This window comes from Hyaena hyaena, unplaced genomic scaffold (assembly GCF_003009895.1).
Source record: "Hyaena hyaena isolate Hyena2069 unplaced genomic scaffold, ASM300989v1 scaffold_1190, whole genome shotgun sequence".
NCBI classification, from domain to species: domain Eukaryota; kingdom Metazoa; phylum Chordata; class Mammalia; order Carnivora; family Hyaenidae; genus Hyaena; species Hyaena hyaena.
Genome location: NW_024081827.1, coordinates 92,017 through 110,187, shown reverse-complemented (window position 1 = coordinate 110,187; position 18,171 = coordinate 92,017). Strand labels below are relative to the sequence as shown.

The window sequence follows — 18,171 nt, the reverse complement described above, 5'->3', positions numbered from 1 at the left end:
ACTGAGCCCCCAGGTACTCCTGTTTGAAATTTTTTTTTTTATGTTTACTTTTAAGTGCATAGAACTTTTAATGTGATAATATATTCTAGAAAGAGCTAGAATATAGCATCTGTCATTACTGCCTTATAACATCTCCCCCCACCCAAACACATTATGAAAATTAAACTTTTCTTCATAAGTTGCTTTCTTCCTAGTGCATCCTTGTTTTTCTTTGAAATAATCACCGTGGCCATGTAGATAAGAGATTGTAGGACTTGACTGTCCATTTGTTTTAGAGCTGGTTACTCCATTCAGGGATACTTTTTAATACAGCTCTGTGCATTTCATTTGGGTTTGGGCAATCAACATGTTCTGTTAAGAGACCCTGATCTCTTTATACTGACTGATACTGAGTAGGAATGAGAGCTAGACCTTTGTTCCTCTGTTTTTGTTTGTTTGTTTTTACTCTTTTCATCCTATCTCTCCTCTAATTGTTTCTGAGAAACTTGATACTGACAGTTAAGTAAAGAACAATATAGTAGTAAGTAAACTTTTATCTTTTTTAAAATAAAGAGGAAAATGGACACGGAAAGAGAAATGAAGGCCAAGAGGTACAACTTCAGCGTTTGCTTTTATTGGACAGGACACTGCAAACTGAACTGAATGCTCCTTCTAAACCATTCACCTCAGGTGGATTTCTCTGCTGGCATTTCTTCCATCAGTGGCCCCACCAGCTACTCACTCTGGTCAGAAATCTGCGAGCCGTGCAGTATCATCCAGTAGGCAGAACAAACACTTGTTTATGGTACCTTACTCCCATTAAAAAAAATTTTTTTTTTAATGTTTTATTTATTTCTAGGAGAGAGAGAGAGAGATAGCATGAGCAGGGGAGGGTCAGAGAGAGAGGGAGTCACAGAATCTGAAACAGGCTCCAGGCTCTGAGCTGTCAGCACAGAGCCCGACGCGGGGCTCGAACCCATAAACCGCGAGATCATGACCTGAGCGAAAGTCAGATGCTTAACCGACTAAGCCACCGAGGCGCCCCCCCCCCCCATTTTTTTTAATAAAGGAGAAAAAATGTGTATGGCCTTCTCTTTGATTTAAAAAAAATTTTTTTAATGTTTATTTAGTTTTGAGAGAGAGGGCGAGGGAGAGAGAGAAAGAGAGAAAGAGAGAGAGAGAGAGAGAGAGAGCAAGCATGAGCAGGGGAGGTGCAGAGAGAGAAGGAGACACAGAATCTGAAGCAGGCCCCAGGTTCTGAGCTGTCAGCACAGAGTCCGACGTGGGGCTGGAACTCATGAACTGTGAGATCATGACCTGAGTTGAAGTTGGACACTTAAACAATTGAGCCACCCAGGTGCCCCTATTTTTTTTTTTTTTTAAGAAAACTTTTCGGACCTGGATCTCTGGTAGAATTGAGTATCCTTTGTATTTTCACTTATATTGGGGAGTACTGGTGAGGCAACCAATCATCATCTGAGAGCTTAGTGCCTTTGTACGGCTTCTGTCAAGTCATTTTCAGCTTTCTTTCCCTCATTTCCACATCTCATTACCACCAAATCATATTACTGTGGAAGAATTAGAAGCAGTAGTAGTTATGGTAGGAGTCCTAATGTAATGAGAGGGAGCACTTACATAATGTTTAATTATTTCATTCACTTTTCTGAACATTTTATGTGTATCATTAAATCCTGTAACAATACTATCATGTAGATAACTTTATTAAATTCATTTTACCGAAGACGAAACAGAAGCACAGAGAGTTTAAGTCACTTACTCAAGGTCCCACAGTTCATAAATGGCTAAGCCATAATTCTTTTCTTACCAGGTTGCTTCTTGAACATCTTACCATTAGCACCTTCCTTCTGTTTCACTGCTTCCCTTTAGGGCTTTATGGATGTGGATTAAACTTCCACATCGTTGCTTATGTGGATTGTTGCATGAGCTTCCTGTTAGACTTCTTTCAGTTTTTCCTTCAGTGAACTTATATATGATCTTTCAGTTGTTAAATATAATCATGCCAGCATTCGATGGCTACCTTCCCCCCCATCCAAAGAATTTTATTTAAAGTGTTATAATCTGTTAACTATCATTTATTTTGCTTAGATTAAATACTTTCTTACTTTCTGACACAAAAAAATGTTCCAGGATCATCTCTGTCCAAACCTTGGAATTAACACTTTCTCTAAGGAACTGTCCCATGGAATGTGGTATTGAGAAATCAAAGTCCGGATGGTAGGTATGCTTGTCGCTGTTTGGCTGCTGGTCTTCCAAGGACCCCCCCATCAAATGGAGCTAGGACCCACATGCTTATATGCACGTGCACACACACGTACCCTATGCTACTTTGTATGTATTGTTGAAACCAGTGAGTTCACCCCCATCCTTCCGATTTCAGTAAACACAGTTCTATCCTTTTCCTTTTCCATATAAGGTAACTTCCTTCTCAGACCGTGAGAAATCTCTGTCACTGGCTGTTGGACTGAATTATTCAGGAAGGAAGGAAAGAAGATAGGATGATATTGTAATAGTAGATGTGAAACTAGCGATAAATTCCTTAAACTCAGAATTCTTTAACAATGAAAAGTTACGAGGGGCACTTGGGTGGCTCAGTTGGTTGAGTGTCCTACTCTTGATTTGGGTTCAGGTCATGATCGCACGGTTCTTGAGATCGAGCCCCGTGTTGGGCTCTGCATGGAGCATGGAGCCTGTCTGAGATTCTCTCTCTTGTCTCCCTCTGCTGCTCTCCCCTGCTTGTGCACTTTCTTTCTCTGTAAAAAAAATAAAGTAAAATAATAAAAAAATAAAAGATAGTTATGAATTAAATACAGCACTAAAAAATATTTCAATGAACAACACTAGCATGCCAATTTTTAAAGCAAGCTTTATTGAAATATGACCTGTATACAGAAATGCATACCAATTGTAAATCTATAGTTGGGTGCATTTTTATAAAGTAAATATACCTGTATAATCAACACCCATATCTAGACGTAGACTGTTTAACAGTACTCCTGAAAGCCCCTTCTCTCTTGTGCTAGTCTCTAACTTGCAACCCCTTCCCCAAGTTAATCACTGTGCTAACTTCTAGTAACTGTAGATGTGTTTTGTCTGTTCATGAGCTAGTGTATACTCTTGTGTGTGACTTTTTTGCTCAACATTATTTCTGTGAGATTCCTTTCTATTACTACACATTAAATTTTTGCTGCTGTAGTGTTCCTCTGTTAGGAGTATTTCACAATTTATCCATCGTCTTTCTGATAGACGTTTAGGTTGTTTATGTTTTTTTGTTTGTTTGTCTTTTACTACTGAGAATAGAGATCCAATGTACTACTTTGGTAGACGTATGTGTCTGGTAGACGTATGTGTGCAGCTCAGTTGGAAGCATACCCAGATGTGAAGTTGGGGGGGGGGGTCATAGGGTATGCATACGTTTAGCTTTCATAGATACTGCTGCAGACTTTCCTAAAATAGTTGTAGCAGTTTACACTCTCACAAGCACATTGAGAGTTTTGGTTGCTCTGAATTTTCCCTCAGACTTGGTGTTGTCATTCTGTTCTATTCTAGCCTTTTTGGTGGTTTGTAGTGATAACTTCAGCATGGCTTTAAGATGTATTTCCCTGATGATTAATGATGGCGAGTGCTTTTTCATGTGGTTATTGGCCATTTAGATACTGTCTTTGTGGAGGGTCTTTTTCATTTCTTACTGATTTTTAGGAATTTCCACATGTTTTGTTAGAAATCTTTACACATATTGGATAAAAGCCTATCTTGGATATATATATTAGAAATAACTTCTTCCAGTATGTAGGTAGCTTTTTCAATTCCTTAATGGCATCTTTTAAGAGACTAAATTTCTTATTTTTAATATTGTACAGCTTATCAGTTATTTTCTTGTGGTTAGTTCTTGGTTACAAATGATCCAGATTCTACTTGTATTAATACCTTATTTTGTTTAAAAAAAAAATAAACAGAGTTAAGAATTGATAGTGTTGAGCCTCAAAAGTATATCCTGGGACCCTTCCAGGAATTCATTAACCACTTTAAGGAACACTATATTAGAATGTGAGTTCCTTGGAGATCTTTCATTTGTAAGTCCCAATGACTAGCATAATTCGTCGTGTCTAGTAGGCATTCAAGACATTCATTGAATGAGTAAATGTAATAAATAAATGATGAAATAGACCCTCAAATAAGTTCAGACTCTTTCTAGCAGTACTGTTATTTTTTCTTTTTTTTCCCTTTGAAATTAGTTGTTTGGTTTCTAAAAATTCAAACACTATCAGAATTTCTTTTAAAAAGGTTTTTTTTAAATAAAGGAAACCTAAAGTTTTTTTTTTTTTAAGATTTTATTTTATATCAAAATGTTTATTTTGAGAGGGAGAGAGAGCAGGGGAGGGGCAGAGAGGAAGGGAGAGAGAATCCCAAGCAGGCACCATGCTGTCAGCGTGGAGCCTGATGCAGGGCTTGATCTCACCACCATGAGATCATAATCTGAGCCAAGATCCAGAGGTGGATGCTTGACTAACTGAGCCACCCAAGCTCTCTTCCCTTAAGACTTTATTTTAAGTAATCTCTCCACCCATTGTAGGTCTTGAATTTAAAATCCTGAGATCAAGTGTCACATGCTCTACCAACTGCCAGCCAGGAGCCCTTGAAAACTAAAGATTTTAAAGAGAAGTGTAGTGTGAAATTTTTCATTTCAATGGAAAAAGATTTTTAGCTTATTCTCTCCCTTGTGTACCGTGTTTAAAGATAAACGGTTTTTATAGTGGTAGTTCTATCTTGTGGCTTTTAGATAGACACTAAATTTCTATCATCATAGTTTGTTTTTTCCCCTGCATTTTGTTTTTAAATGAAACCAAGTCAGGGGTTGGCTGTGACCCATAGGTTGCATGTCCCTCTACTGCTCATTCAGGAAAGATCCAGGAAGTCGTTAAGAATGTGGCAGAACTAACAGAACTCAACTGCTTGGATTTGAATCCCTGCTCTAGCACTCAGTTATCTATAACCTTAGGAAAATAACCTAATCTCAGGTACAGTGGACAGTTTTTTCATCTGTAAAGTGAGAATAATGATATGCCAAACACATAGGATATTTATAAAGGTTAAATGAATTAATACTTGTAAATTTTGTTTATTTAAAGTTTATTTATGTATTTTGAGAGAGTGTGTGTGCAGGGGGAGGAGCAGAGAGAGAGGAAGACAGCACCCCAAGCAGGCTCCGCACTGCCAGTGCAGAGCCCAACATGGGGCTCAAAGTCACAAACTGTAAAATCATGCCCTGAGCTGAAATCCAGTCAGTTGCTTAACTGACTGAACCACCCAGGCACCCCAGTAGTTGTCAATATTTAAAATAGTACCAAAACATAATTAACAGATGTTATAAAGTAAAGCGATCAAAGTGATTGATCTACATTGGAGATTATAATTAAGTTAAATAATAGAAGGCATAAGTAACTGAACTCACATTTATAGTCAGATATTCGAACTACCCAAAGAAATATAAAAGCAGTGCTTTGGAGATTAACAAAAAGAAATCCTCTTTTGTATCACAGATAGCATATATAAAATTTTTGTTAGAGGCACCTGGGTGGCTTGGTTGAGCGTCGGACTCTTGATTTCAGTTCAGGTCATGATCTCATGGTTTGTGAATTCAAGCCCCACATTGGGCTATGCACTGACAACGTGGAGCTTGCTTGGGATTCTTCCTCTCTCCCTCTCTCTCTGCCCCTCCCCTGATCGATGTTTCTCTCTCTCTCTCAAATTGAATAAACATTAACAAAAATTTTTATTATTTTTATTTTATTTATTTATTTTTTAATGTTTTTATTTATTTCTGAGAGAGAGAGAAAGAGACAGCGTGAGCAGGGGAGGGTCAGAGAGAGAGAGAGAGGGAGACACAGAATCCAAAGCAGGCTCTAGGCTCTGAGCTAGCTGTCAGCACAGAGCCTGATGTGGGGCTCAGACCCACGAACCGTGAGATCATGAACTGAGCCAAAGTTGGACACCTAACTGACTGAGCCACCCAGGCGCCCCTAACAAAATTTTTTAAAAATTGTTGGCTATAACCCTGAATTAGCTAAATGCCATATATTTGCAATGAAAGATAGTAGAAAATGTTGTAAGGGAATAATTAAAAGAAAAACAATAAGAATATAATGAAAACATTTTTAAAAATTTCACCCTTTAGAGCACCTCAGTGCTTCTGTCAGTTAAGCTTTTGACTTCTGCTCAGGTATGATCTCATGGTTTATGAGCTTGAGCCTGCGTTGGGCTGTCTCTGTCGGTGCAGAGCCTGCTTTGGATCTTCTGTACCCTCTGCCCCTCCCCACTTGTGCTCGCCATCTCTCTCTCAAAGAAAATAAATACGCTTTAAAATTTCACCCTTCTCGGGGTGCCTGGGTGGCTTAGTCGGTTAAGCGTCCGACTTTCGCTTAGGTCATGATCTCGCGGTTCATGGGTTCGAGCCCCGCGTCGGGCTCTGGGCTGACTGCCAGCTCAGAGCCTGGAGCCTGTTTCAGAGTCTGTGACTCTCTCTCTCTCTGACCCTCCCCTGCTCACGCTGTCTCTCTCTCTCTCTCTCTCTCTCTCCTAGAAATAAATAAAGCATTAAAAAATTTAAAAAATTAAATTAAATTAAAAAAAAATAAAATTTCACCCTTCTCTAATGTCAGTGTTGAGTATCGTACTCTGTCAAGATTCCTCCTGGCCTTCCAGCTCCTGCTGCTGTTATTCCAGGAATCTAGCTCCAGTAGGGCCTCCATTCATGGGTTCTGTCACCTTACTGTAGAAGTGTGGAGTTTGTAGTTGATAGTTTTTATCAAATTAGGGGACAGTTCGGCTTTTAGTTCTTTAAATCCCCTCCTGTTCTCCAAGACTCTGGTTATATGTAAGTCAGGTCATTTGATGTTGTTCTACAGCTCCCTGATAATCATTTTAAAAAATCTTTCTCTGATGTTCATGCTTTCCTCTGCTTTCTTGAAAGTGCTTATACTAGCTGGGTAAATGTCATGCTCTGTTAAAATGATCATTCATGTTATTTCTGGGTCAATTTCTGTTGATGGTTTTTTTTTTTTTCTCTTGATGGTGGGTTATATTTTCCTTCTTTGCCTGCCTGGTATTTTGGATTGGATGTTGGACATTGTTTTTATGTTTTAGGATCTGAATTTTTCACATACCCTTTAAATAGTTCAGGGTTTGGCTTTGACATAGTTAAGTTACTTCAAGTCAACTTGATGTTTCTTGTTTTTTTGTTTTTTTAATTTTTAATGTTTATTTTGCTTTTGTGAGAGACAGAGCATAAGCATGAGCAAAGGAGGAGCAGAGAAAGAGAGGGAGACACAGAATCAGAAGCAGGCTCCAGACTCTGAGCTGTCAGCACAGAGCCTGACATGGGGCTCAAACTCATAAACCTTGAGATCATGACCTGAGCTGCCACTCAGGCGTCACAGCTTGATGCTTTTGAAGCTTGCTTTCGAGTTTAGTTACAGCGGGTCCAGAACAACATTCAGAGTAGGACTTCTTAGGCTCCACTGTAGATGCAATGCCTTTCTGAGGACTCTCCCTAATGTCTTGTATGTTAAGGAGCTTTCTCTTTGGCTCTTTACGAAGCCTGCTGATTGTTCAACTTTTTTTTTTTAATTTTTTAAAATGTTTATTTTTGAGAGAGAGAGAGCGGGAGAGAGCGCACACGCGTGCGCACACGCATGGGTGGGGGAGGGGCAGAGAGAGGGGGAGACACAGAATCTGAAGGAGCTCCAGGCTCTGAGCTGTCAGCACAGAGCCTGATGCGGGGCTCAAAACCACAAACCGAGAATCATGACCTGAACCGAGGTCAGACGCTTAGCCGACTGAGCCCCCCAGGTGCCCCCGTCTACTCCTTTCTCAGGGGCCTTTCCCCAGTCTCTGATAGTGTTCTCAAACGCATGTGCAAGTCAGTATTCGGTCAAGGGCTTGGCGTACCTCTGTATATCTCCTGAACTCCCTCTCTTGCACAGCTCCCTTCTTGTATGCTGTGCCAATAATTTTTGTCACCTTGTCCTCTCTACGCTCTGACCTGTGGCTCCTAAGTGAAAGTTCCAGGCTGTTTGGGTTCCCCTGCTTGTGCTGACGTCTGGGGACTCTAGGCGGTGTGCCCAGGCAGGGGCAGGCTGCTCTGCGGTAGTTTTCTCGGCAAGCACGGCCTGCACTGCCCGTTCCCTCTCTAGTCGTTGCAGCAGGAGGGGAGACCTGCCTGTTGTCCTCCCATCATGGGTGGAAGCAGAAGGCTCTGTGTCTCATCCTGATGTCCTTCCCCTCGCTCTTACCAGTGTAACTTCTCTGTTCGGCCATCATTGTCACTCCCTTGAACACACCTCGAGTCCCCTGATGTTCTCTCCTTGCACCTGGAAAACCACAGCCCTGCTTAGATCATCTCTCCACCTTCCAGTGCCTGCACCGTGAGTGTGCCAGCCTGGAGGGCATCAGCCCCGACTGCTGCTTGCCGCACCCACTGCCGCCCCACCGGCCCCGTGCTTTTTCGCTGTAAATCCCTGACCACAGTCCGTAGATGAGCCCGGCCACACCGCCGTGGTCATCTCTTCTAATCTCCTCGGTATGTGATTCACACCTTTTCTCTTAGGATTCCGTATGTCCTCGCCTGGCTTTCAAGACATTTTCCTTTCTCTGCATCACTGAAAACCCGAAGTAATCACACATGAACTTTGGAGCGTGGTACTGACATCATCTGTCCTTCTACCAACCTCCGCATGTTCGTGCTTTGCCTCACCTGCTTCGCGTCGAGGTATTTCCTCACCTGTTCCGTATGCCCCTTTCCCTCTCGCTTCCTTGGGCAAGTTAAGTTTAAATTCAGATTCTCTGGCAGTTCCGTCTCCTTCTCTCATGTCATCAATGTCATGTCCTAGAACACGCCCACTAGTGTAGAAACGTACTGTCCATCCATCTTGAAAATGTGTGTCCCTCTCCCGCTGTCAGCTACCGTGCCGTTTCTGTGCCCTTTCCAACCGGCCTGCCGAGAGTTGTCTGTACTTTGCCAGTTTTCTTTCTCTTTTCTCTCTCAGTTCCGTTCCCTGGCTTTTGCCCTGACCGCTTTGTGGGAACTTCTCTTATATCATCAGTGTGACGTCTCTGTGACTTTTGTATCACTATTTCAGTAGCCCTCTTACATAACCTTCCAGGAGCCTGTGCTGCGCTGACTGCCCCCCCTTTCTTGATGCGCTGTATTCCCTTGGTTTCCAGAATCCCGTGCTCCCGATTTTCTCGCCACCTCTGCGGCTGTCCGTCTCCTTTCCAGTTCTCACTCTTATACCTCTTCATGTTGGGGGCCCGATGCCTCGGGCCTGGTCCTCTTCCCTCGCCTACTCAGTCTCTTGGTAGTGACAGTAACAAGTTGTAAAGCCCTTGGTACTCCAGTGACTTCCATATTTTAATTTCCTGCCTAGACCTTTCTGTAAATTCTAGAGTTTCTTATGAAACTGCGCATTCAGTGACTTCAAAGGGCTCTGCGATAGATGTGTCAGACGTAACATGTCTGAAGCCAGACCTTCCTTCTAACCCCGTTCCATCTCTAGTTTTTTCCATTTCAGTTGATGGACGTGCCATACTTCTTGGATGTGTCAAACGACAAAACTGAAACAGTTTAGTAATGACTTTGATGTCCTCGATGCCAGGGAAGGTGACCCTTGGATTGAGGGAGTACAGTGCCAACAGCCCATGGAGGACTCTTCCCGAAGGGTCTGTGGCGAGGGAAAGCTTTATAGAATGTTAGAAGAGGCAGGACAGAAACAGGGCCTGATCAGTCAGGACGTTGGAGATTTCCTTATAAAGCAAGCAGGTCCTCTCTTCTAGGGTAGAACAAGCTAACTAAAGCTGAGTAGGAGGATTGTGATTGGTGTTAGGTTTCCTTGGCCGTGAGGTTTTTCCCCAGCTGCAGGCTGACTTGGTTTAGATTTGTGACATGGGCTGGCGCTCGCAGTGGACTCCATTCTGTGGGTCTTGACATATCGGACAAAAGCCTTAGAGTCATGCTTTACGCCTTTCTCTCATCCCAGGTGCATACTGTCAGGAAATCCTTTAGTGCCTCCTTTAAAACATAAAATCTAACTGCTGTTTGCTACCTCCGTTGCTACTATAATGGTCCAGGCCACTGTCCCCTCCGCCTTGTCTTCTAACCTTACAGCTTTAACTCTTGCCCCTTAGAGTGTATTTTTAACATTGCAATCAGGGAGGTTTTTAAATGTGAATCAGTCATGTCACTTCTTGCTCAGAATCTTGTAATTGTTCCTCATCTCACTTGTAATAGAAGCCAAAGTCTTTATAATGGCCTTCAAGGCCCTCTAAGGTCTAGCCTTCTGATGCTTCCCTCATGTCATCTGCTCTCTGTCTTCAGTTTACACTACCTTGAGTACATCTACTACTACCTTGAATACATCTACATGGGTTTCTACCCTATGGAGTGAGAGAGAGAGAGATTATGAGCAGGGAGGGAAGAGGCAGAGAGAGAGGGAGGGAGAGAATCCCAAGTAGGCTCTGCGCTGTCAGCACAGAGCCCGACATGGTGCTTGAACCCATGAACTGTAAGATCATGACCTGAGCTGAAACCAAGAGCAGGACACTTAACCAACTGAGTCACCCAGGGGCCCCTACTCTGGTGTTTACGAGGGCTGCTTCCTCTGCCTGAAGTAGTCTTCCCTGAGGTATCCTTCAGGACCAGCCCCCCACTGGCTTCCCCATAACCTTTCTCTGTGGGGTTTTTTTTTATGGTTTTTTTTTTTTCTGAGGGGGAGGGGGGAGAGAGAGAGAGCAAGCGAGCAAGGGAGGGTCCGAGAGAGAGGGAGACACAGAATCTGAAGCAGCTCCAGGCTCTGAGCTAGCTGTCAGCACAGAGCCCGATGCGGGGCTTGAACCTATGAACCGTGAAATCATGACCTGAGCCGAAGTCGGACGCCCAACCACTGAGCCCCCCAGGCGCCCCTTTTTAATGTGTTTTTTTGTTTTGTTTTGTTTTTGTTTTTTTCCCCTAGAGCCTTTCTCTGTTTGAGAAGAGTACCTGTGTTAGTTGGGCTGAAGGGAGAGGATAGAAGGCCTGGATGTGGCCGATGCTGAAATCCTCTTGGTGGAAGAGCCAGATAGTAGCAATTGATGAGTTCAGGCTACTTGCTATTCTGAGTAATAATGGAAGAAAGCAGAAGAGACTTTGCAGCAAATTAATAGAGTTGAGGCAGCCTTCAGTTAGCCAGTGGAAGCATTCATAAATCAGAGTTCATAATTTGAAAGTCCCTTCACATATTAATAAGGGATTCTCTTTTGCAGATAGATTTGGTGTCCTGCTGCTTAGTTATGATTTAATGAAGTGCTCTTCAGTTTAACAGAGAATAGGCCAAAGAATTGCTTGAGCACCCTTTTTTGGATTATAAAAGAATAATGGAAAACATTCAATTATTGAATTCTTTTTAAAATTCACTATTGGTGAAAATGTTTCTGAAGTTAATCCTGTATGTTTCACCAAACAGAAGAACCAAAATGTATTTCCTATTATTTTGCCATAGCTAATAGATTTCAGAATGTAACCAATATTTAATTTATCTCAAATACCTATTTATTCCAGTCCTCTGTGCCTTTTTGATTTTTTAATTATAAGATTGATACTATGTTCAATTTTTTGAATTGCTGAAATTGCTTATGGAAGTGGGCTTAGTTGACATTATAAAGTATCCTCTAATTAAGGGCATATATGATGATTCTGCATGTCATAGTCAAGGAAACTTTCAGTGATTCTTTAATATTTGTTTATTCACATGCTCCTCCCTCAGAGGGAAGAGTAGAAAAAGTGAAGCCAACCATAACGTCTGTACCCGAAGTTTATGCTGTAGAATTACAAATCTGACTCAGAGTTTCTCCATAGCCAACACTAAGAGGAAAGTTACCTACACGATTCATTGAAATCTATAAGGTAAAAACAAACTAGTTGTTAGGGGAGAAGCACAATTAATCCCAGCACAGCATTTTGCATGAATATACTTGTGGGTGCTTATAATAAGAATACTGTAATTAAAATAGATGTCTACCTGGGGCAAGACAGTACCGTAACTTTTAGGACCATCATCGTTCATGGATATATGATGCGTGCATGATCTTGCTAAGACCTCTGTCACCTCATTGATCCCCAGGACTGATTTGGTTGCTCTGGCTGGCGAGGTGGGTGTCCCCTTCTTCCCTCACCACTCTGTGTGCGTCCCTCCTCACACTTGCACTTGGTTGAAGATGATGCCCTTCACCAAAAGAGGAGGACCACTCTTTGGTCAAGGGCATACGAGCCCTACTCCTCTGCAAGAGCCTCCAGACCGGCTCTCAGGGCCCGTTTGTAGTGTAGGGAAGCCGAGCTTCCAGGATGCCAGACACGTCCCAGTGTAACAGCACTGCACGTGACTGTCTACCTTTCTCGAGATTAAAAGAGAAAAACATGGTCTATGGATGCAAAAAGCATCACTTGCTTTCACAAGATCTTATTTAATGTTAGCCAGTGGTTCTTAGCCTGTTTTGGTCATAAACCCTCCAACATTTTTATGTAGTTTTATCATGGGTTTGCTAAATATGCTGATTCTGATCCAGTAGGTCTGAGGTAAGTTTTAGAAATTTATGTGTGAAACTACCACACCAGGTGATTCTGATGTAGGAACCTCTCCTGGATTATAATTTCAGGGAGTTTGCAGATTCGGTGCAGTCTGGAACCTTATCTGATATAAGTGAGCATCACCTTCAAAAACGTGCAGTGAAAACAATCACAAGTTTCATAGGTGTGTTTGTAGATGTTTCATAGGCATATTAGAAAACTGATGGCTTTTGTGGAAATTTATTGAGGAAAGCAAGTCACGTGGCCACAGTTAACTTGCAAAGAAACAGTAATTGACTAAGCACATACAGTCTCTCTGTCTTGTTTTAATGTAATGAGTTGACTTTTTTTTTTTGGTAATGTTTGTTTTTGAGGTGGGGGGAGGGGCAAAGAGAGAGGGAGAGACTCAGAAGCAGGCTTCAGGCTCTGAGCTGTCAGCACAGAGCCGGATGCTGGGCTTGAACTCACAGACCGTGAGATCATGACCTGAGGCAAAGTCAGACTTAACTGAATAAGCCCCCCCAGGTGTCCCAATGACCCTTTTTTCTTAATATTCAACTACTTTCACATTCATGGGATAAACCATGCATGATCATGAGGTACCATTCTTTTGATTGTCGACTTATTTTGCTAATATTTATTTAAGATTTTTGCATCTACATTCTTGTTAAATTGTCTAGAGTTTCTGTTTCTTTTGCTCTTCTCACCAGTTTGGTGTCAGTATTTTGTTAGCATTAAAAAAGGAGTTGGGTGTTTTTCTCTTGTTTTTTGGTTTTTTTCTTTCAGTTTTCACAGTTCATGTAGACTTTCACTATACTTTTTGTGGGGAACTTAGGGCAACTCTGAAATTGGAAGCCTCACTCTCTGCACACAAGCCCACCCTCACTTCTGATACCAGCTACAAGTTTGGGGGTTCCCCAAACCATTCTGAGGTTCAGTAATTAATTAAACTCCTAGATCTTATTCTGGTTTATTATGCAGAAGGGATACAGATTAAGATCCACCAAAGAAAGACAAAGGGCAGAGTGTAGGAGGGTTCCAAACACAGAGCTTTCCTCCCTCCACTGTAGTCAGATTGCCTTTCTCTCTTGGCCTTAATGTGTGACAGTGTGTGTGGAGTAATGCTGGCTGTGGTGTCCTTCTCAATCAGATGGGGGTCCCCAAACGTGGGGGTGACAGTCAGGTGGGAGCCAGTGGCATGCCGTCGATTCGCCCAAGGCAGCACTGAGGAGATAGAAGCTTATTGAATTCACTGCAAGGGAGTGGCAGGCAGGAGGCAGAGGAGAGACTGTCTACTGCCAGGAGGCAGTGGGCGGGGGCTTATTTAAAGAAAGAAGGTGAGGAGGTTTGGGGACCGAATGAATTTTCCCTTTTTGGTAACTGTGCCTGGTTGTAGGTAGCCCAGTGGTCAGTTCAGGCTTATGGGTAGTTTGAGGTGAGTTACCTGATGGGTTTGTCTGTATTTGGTCAGCGGATTGCTGTGGGCCCTTTACCTAAAAGCGGCCTCTAAGCTAGCCAGGAAAGCTCACCCAACCTTTAGTGTCCAGTGTTTTTTGTTTTTGTTTTTTAATTTTTATTTTTAAGTAATCTCTACACCAAGCTTGGGGCTCAGACTCATAACCCCGAGATCCAGAATTGCAGGCTGTGCCCACTGCACCACCCAGCACCCCTCGCGTCCAGAGTTTTTATTGAGGCTTCGCTATGTAGGCCTGACTGACTGACTGCTTGTGGATCAGCTCTATCTCCATATCTGTTAACCCAAAACCACTTCCCAAACTTACACTGGTGTTTCTGGATTGGTCAGCCGCCACCCTGAGGACTCCAGGGTGTGACCAAGTCCCTCCCTGAATCACACTGGTAGATTGTCCGCTTTGTCCCAAGGTTACCAGGCAAACAAAAGCTCTCTTATCAGACATACCTTCTGAGAGCCCGGAGATTACCTACCAGAAGTCAAGGCCAAAGGCCAGGCTTTCTCTTTGGGCAAGGTGAAATTCTTTCCATTTTTTACAGTTAATTTTCTTTTTTGTCGCATCTTCCTGTGATTCCCTGAAACCAGATTAAGTTTCTAGGGGTTCCATTATAGAAAACCGATTCTTTGACATTTCCAGCCTTGTGTTTCTCTTGCTAACTCCTAAAAGACAACAATAATGGACACTTCTGATTTAACTGCATTTAAATTAAACTACTCTCTTATCTTTTTGTCTTTTTTTTTTTTTTAAGAATAAAGGTTCACTTCAATTTGAAGACAAATGGGATTTCATGCGTCCAATTGTTTTGAAGCTTTTACGCCAGGAATCTGTTACAAAACAGCAGTGGTTTGATCTGTTTTCGTAAGTAATCCATTAACTCTAACTTTTTGCTGACGTAAAGGAAATTTTGGTGATGCATTTCTGTATCCAAACGGAATGCTGACTCTAGACTGGACTGTTTACTCATTTACAATTAATACTCACCCAAGCCCTCTTCTATGTTAAGTGATCTGCCAGGAGGGGTCAGGCATATTCAGAGCTGTGGTTTATTACTGCAAAAGGATACAAAGCAAATCAGCACAAGGAAAGGCACAGGGGTGGGGTGGGGGCGTGGGGGGAAAAGTCTAGGGAACACTGGGCGCAGGCTTCGAGGAGTACTTGTGGAATCACACGGGACACACTTAAGTTCTCCAACAACACGATTGACACCAGGTGTGATATGTTGTCTAATTGAGAAGCTCTTGGAGGCCCTGTACTGAGAGTTTTTATTAGGGGCTGGTCACACAGGTAGCCTCTGCTTGACACGTACCCAGACTCCAGGTGCTCAGAGAGAGCAGGTGTTCAGTGTAAACATTGGAGTTTGTACAGAGTTTGTACATTTAAGGCACAGGGATCTGTTCCTATCATTAGGAAAATTTCATAGCAGTGTAGAAAACTGGTGACCATTTAAATTCACTCTTGGCTTTTGGCTGAAATGTCTTAACAGCAAAACTATTACCAGTGGGGCACCACAGGGCAAGGCAAGACCAGCCTGTAGTGCTGATTGCACTTATGCCTTTTAGAAGTCCTAGATTTAATGAGTGAATACAAATCCCATCAACCATGAAGCTTATTTTAGGAAACTGTGGTTTTCTCCTTAGGTTTCTAAATGAGCCTTTTTTTTTTTTTTTTTTTTTTTTTTTACACGTGGCCTGAGCCCCACACACCTCTGGCCTATAAGTGGAAGCACACCTGAAAGCTGTCCAGGGTTGAAGCAGTGTCATGATCGTCAGAATACATCCCCAAAGAAGTGCCGTCTCAGAGGGCATGTGTGGTGCCCCAGATACAAAGAGTTTACAGTTGTTAGGGGACTCCAAGCAAGACATACGTTAGTCAGGTCGTATGTGATCACCAGCCCTCAGTTTCCCTCCTCCCAGAGGACCTTTGGCTCTAGAGTTCTCAATCCATTTCTGTTAATTCAGTTCAGGCCTTGTCTTCAGATGAGCTGCCTGAAGGAAGTTAGTTCCAGATAGTTTTGTTTATTCATGACACCAATTGATGTGCCTCAGTAGTGTGGTTGGTGTTTAGATGTGTTCTGTGTGGAGTGTGTAGGAGTTGGGCTGCTCCCTGCTGTCCCCCAGTGCTGTGAGGTTTGACTTCAGGTGCTCACAGCAGCGTGGAAAGCCAATGCCAGGAATTTTAAGAGTAGTTAGGAAAATAGGAATCATTAATGTCTACCTCCTCCCCTGTGCTGGGTTTCGTTTTCTCTCTTGTAAAATCAATATGTCTCATTCAGTATTGAAAACTCCCCCCCCAAGTCATGTGGATTTGCAAGAACAGTAAAATTTGTGTATTTTCTGCATTTTTACAGAGAAGCAGTTTTTACACATCTTAACTAGAAAGACGTGTCATTTTTAGGTGTTGGTCTGGATGAAATTTCAAATTTTCAGAAATTTTTAAAGTTTACGTCACCTCCCATGCCTTTTGTCCCAATCATGTATCCAGCGAGCAGCCGAGGAAAGACCACTTCGCTCCTGGAGACCGCTGCATTTAGCAACCAGGTTACCTCATTAAGGTGTATGTGCAAGGAGGTGGGGTGGAGGTGAGGGAAACAGAATCAGGTTTTTATTCATCCATTGTGGAAAACAAATCCAGAAAACTGATCAATCACAGTGACCTCACAGGGTTAGGCGTCCATTCTGTAAGGGGCTGGTCATCATGCTCCCACTTGCAGCTTTTGGCAGTGACCACAAGTTAGGAATGTAGTTAGTCTCTGTATCACATGTATAGAGTCAGTCAAGAGCTTGACTTCAGCCGGGTCCATCAGAGAGTAAGCCCTTTTCTACAGGCATCTGCAAGTGATTCAGGTAGCCCATCCAGAATCCACGGTGCTTCCAGTTTATGGTTCCACAGAGGGGGGTCTTAAATCTGCAGCAGTCCTCACGTCAGAGCCCTGCTTGCTGTTCATGCACTGGATCTTCATTTCTGATTCATTATAGTAAAGGATCCAGCTATGGTGAGGTTGAAACAGCCAGGAACAGGCAGTAGCAGGCTTCAGCTCAGAGATCAGGCAATTAAAGTCTGTGAATTCAGGACTAAAAAAGAGAGCAAGTTTTCTTCTGCAGCAGGAAGTCAAGATGCTGCAGACAGTCATGATCCAAGTCCAAGGGACAAGCAAGACTTTTCTAAGCCTTTTTTACTTAACAGTCTTAGAGTCCAAATTGGCCCACTCAAAAATAGGCACATCAGGCTGGAAAATCATCGGCCTCTAAGGATCAGACATCTCCTTCAACCAGAGCCCAGTGTCCACTAAAAATTGCTTTTTAAAACTCGAAAATTGTATTTCTATATAAAGATTTCCTTTGTTTTTATGTTGTCTTCTCAGACATACCGATAGGTAGAGATAATAGATGATCACCTGTTACAGAGACTTTTATTCTGTTGCTAGTATTCAAATACTTTAAATGCCAATCACCTTACCAACAGCTGAAAGCAAGGAAATTATGTCCGCTAACTTTTTGGGGGCACTTTCCTGATAGGTATAGCCCAACTAGCATTTATGAAAGTACAGGCATATAGCATTTTGCATCTTTTTTGATCATACATCCAGATGTAATAGCCACGAAATACAAAGCCATCTTTTTAACCTCCTCCCCTGACCCTTTCTTTGCATTATAGTTGTTCAAAGCCCTAGCAGTAACTTCAGCCTTTACAGTATTAACATTACAGTTGCTGGGAGATCCTGGCTAGAGTGCAAGGGGCCTTGAATGATTCCTTCAGGAGTGCTGTTGGTCCGAAGAAACAACTGGAGTGATTTCCTCTCCCTGCAAGCACCCCACCACCACCATTTTCTCCCCTGGCTTATCTAAAGCTTTCTCCAGCCCTGGTGTCTGATTTAATTTCTTTATGGCCGCAGGAGAAACCAGCATCAACATTTGACATTTTTGGTTCACCCAAAACTTAACTCTGGGCCTTTTCTCTTCCCACGTGGAGGCAGGAACAGAAACCACAGGTGTCACCCAAGCTGTGCTGTTTCTCCTCCTACTTTAGTCAGCATGGCCAAAGGCAGCCAGGGGATTGAGTGAGCCAACTCTGCTGGGGTTAGATCTGTCATTTTCAAATTTCCTAGGT

The 18,171-nt window shown here is 42.6% G+C and overlaps 1 protein-coding gene across 1 annotated transcript in view; it reads left to right on the top strand.

Moving 5' to 3' along the window:
* CUL5 (cullin 5) overlaps positions 1-18,171 on the top strand; it is a 92,103-nt gene that overhangs the window by 11,108 nt on the left and 62,824 nt on the right. The window contains 1 exon segment of the mRNA XM_039222833.1: positions 14,813-14,922. Within this exon segment, the coding sequence (XP_039078764.1) occupies positions 14,813-14,922 (110 nt within the window).